The sequence below is a fragment of the Ananas comosus genome, linkage group 2 (assembly GCF_001540865.1).
Source record: "Ananas comosus cultivar F153 linkage group 2, ASM154086v1, whole genome shotgun sequence".
Taxonomy (NCBI): domain Eukaryota; kingdom Viridiplantae; phylum Streptophyta; class Magnoliopsida; order Poales; family Bromeliaceae; genus Ananas; species Ananas comosus.
The window spans coordinates 760,511-763,447 of NC_033622.1; the positions used below are offsets into that span (position 1 = coordinate 760,511).

At 35.5% G+C, this 2,937-nt stretch overlaps 1 protein-coding gene across 1 annotated transcript; it reads right to left on the minus strand.

Annotated features, from left to right (window-relative positions):
* LOC109705033 (alanine aminotransferase 2-like) lies at positions 1 to 1,294 on the minus strand. The gene is made up of 6 exons (XM_020225797.1): positions 1,243 to 1,294; positions 981 to 1,031; positions 699 to 764; positions 531 to 592; positions 347 to 425; positions 1 to 271 (listed from the first exon to the last, which is right to left on the minus strand). The coding sequence occupies exons 1-6, from the start codon at positions 1,243 to 1,245 to the stop codon at positions 77 to 79; spliced, it is 456 nt and encodes a 151-aa protein (XP_020081386.1). The 5' UTR covers positions 1,246 to 1,294; the 3' UTR covers positions 1 to 76.

Consider the following 2,937-nt stretch of genomic DNA (forward strand, 5'->3'; position numbering starts at 1 on the left):
TAAAAGTTTCAAATTGAAACCATTGCTTTTAAAATCAAAAAGTCATCTTTGCTTTTCACTGTATTTTTTAAAAAAATTATGAACTATAACATCTACTTTTCCAAAGAATCGTAGTTGACTTAGAACTGGGGGCATCAAAACCAATTGTTGAAAAATTATGAACTATAACATCTACTTTTCCGTCTGTCAAGAAGATGTCATCTGCGTCAGACGGAAAACCGTCACGAGCGGCGATTTCAGCTGCGATCGCTTCGCACAAACCTTTGATGCCCTGGTCACGAAGATCAGAAACATCCTGAAATCTGAATACAATCTGAAATCAAATTTACCCACAAAATGTTCTCACCTGACTATGACTGTATGCACTGGTAGCTCTCCCAGGAATCAGGTCCAGAATCTGCCAGGCTCTAGCTTTGGCATCTGAGCTGCGAAAAGACAACTTAAAATGAATATTGCAAAATTAAATAGTAATGTCCTAAGGTCATAAGTAGATTTTGCCGCCAATATAAGAGGTTTAGTTGATCATCAACCTGAACAATGCAGAGGTCTTATCAGTGTCCGAAAGAGCCGGATAGTCGCATAAAGCAAGAACCTGATTGTAGCAATTTGTAGCAAGTAAGACACTTAAGATAATAAGAACAATAATAATAATAATAATTGCGCATATCGTAGTTACATCAGCTATCAATAGAAAAAACCTCGCGGAAGAACGTGATTGGCTGCCGATCGCGAGCTTGGGGATTCCCAATGTTGCAATAGATTATCTGCCCAAAGACAACCAAAATGAAACAAAATTGAGAAATTTTACATGAAACAAAAGAAAAAAAACAAAGAGCGCATAACATTCTTGTTATATCGAAACATTACAGAGATTAAAAATGTTACAAGGTTCGATTACATATGTAAGCGGCAACTTAATTTTGCAATCCAATAGCATCAAAGGTGTTCATCAGAAATTATAGAAAAGCATCTTAAAGTACCTGTGCATGGCTAAAGATCTCCCCGCGGACGGCATTTTCACATCTCCTAACCTACAAAAAAAATGTCATTGTTACTGCCTTCTAACCACACAATGCATTGCAATGAAAAAGATGCATAAGGCCTAAAATTCAGTGAAGATCTAAGGTCTCGCTTTTGTACGCATTTTCATTAAAACATATAATTAGACCTAAGCATTTGCTTGAGAACGAAGCATTTTGAGTTGCGAATCAATATGAACTGCTATCTATGAACAGAACCTACCATTTTTCATACTCCTATTACGAAATTCGATGCTTAGGAAGTTCATATTTAGTATAACATGTTTAGCAGTGTCGATTATATCGCTCCATCGTCCAATTAAAATGAGGTGACAGTAAATGATCCTGTTTACGTCTAGAAGTGTCCTACCTTGACTTCTGATACCTAACTTTCAACCAGCCAGAAAATATCTCAGAAAATAATTTTCTGGACGGAAAAATATTTTCCGTCTGTCTGATTCTTAGAAATAGCAGTTTTCCTTAGAAAAGTAGTATTTCTGTCTTTCTAATTTTTTATCTAAAAAATGAAAACGGTAAAAAACGATATTTTCCGTAAATTTTCTTTCATGGAAAGTAGTTTTCCACGCTTTTACGTGGAACCAAACACCTCCTAAGCCATTCTCCTATTCATTTCCACATGGACGTACATGTGCTGGGGTTGCAAGATAATTAACTAAAAATTTTTCGACATAAACAAATCCGCAAATTCGAAACTTCACAGGGATACACATGCATTTGCCACAGACACCAAAAGACTCAAGTGATGATATTAAACCAAAAGGAAAACAAACACACCTTTGGATTGATTGTTTAATTCCACACTAAGAGCAGGTGTTTGGACATACAACATGGCTGTGGTTGGATTAGTAGAAGATGAATAAGAAGAACAATAAGAAGAAGATGATGATGGTGGAGATTTTGAACATAGAAAGGTGAGAGAGAGGAGTTTCTTGGCTCTCTCTATAGAAAATCTCCTCTTTTTTCTTTTCTTTTTTTTTTTTTGTTCTTTCCTTGGGGGGTCCAGAGCTTGAGAGGCAAACTTAAATGGTGACCGTTGGAGTTCCCTCTCGAATCTTCCGGTTTAAATGGGTCGACAAATTAGTGGGCCGGGCTCATGCAAGTTATGTAAGTGGTAGTTGAACTCGCGTCTTCAAAAAGTCGTAGATGTTTATATCTATCTTAGGCAAGAACTTTCAATTATAATTGTACAGAGATCGGCCTTTCAATTTTAATAAAGTGGGGAGCGAAGTAGAGTTCATGAAACTTGTAAGTTTCTTGCTCTCTGACTTTCCCTTTATTAAAGTTAGAAAAAGGTTAAATTATAGAAAATCTCTCTGTTAAAATCCGATTTTTTACTTTTCTCCTCTGATATTTAAAAACCTTCACTTTGCCTTTTTGTAAAATAAATAATATTCACAGGGAATACGGTGTGAACTGTGATGATAAAATGACCATTTTATCCTTCACCATTTTGTCCCTCACTATGTTCACAGAAGAAAAGGCTGAGGGCATTTTGGCATAAAAAATATATAATAATATTTTATAAACGGAATCCTAACGAATTACTAACGGCAGGGGGCGAAGTGAATATTTTTTATTTTACAATGGGCAAAGTGTAGGTTTTTAAATGACAGGGGGGAAGTGAAAAATTAGGTTTTGACATGAGGGTTTTATGTAATTTAGCCTTAGAAAAATGTATGCTAGCTGTCGACCCAAAAAAATTTCGATTATGTATAAATGTACTATAGAAGATCCCAAGGGCTCAAATTACTCGTATATTTGGAATATACGCATGTGGTTTGAACTTCTGACCTCGTACATGACAATTTTTATCTAATTATTTAATCTGTCAAACATCTTATCTGCTTCTCGGACAGTAAGATTGTCAAACATTTTATCTACTTCTCTGACAGAAAGA

What these genes read in the sequence shown, in the direction of transcription:
- LOC109705033 (XM_020225797.1), bottom strand. An exon ending in AGATCTTTAGCCATGCACAG is followed by an intron (nt 765 to 980) that starts GTACTTTAAGAT and finishes GTCTTTGGGCAG; the next exon opens with ATAATCTATTGCAACATTGG. An exon ending in AAGACCTCTGCATTGTTCAG is followed by an intron (nt 426 to 530) that starts GTTGATGATCAA and finishes GTCTTTTCGCAG; the next exon opens with CTCAGATGCCAAAGCTAGAG.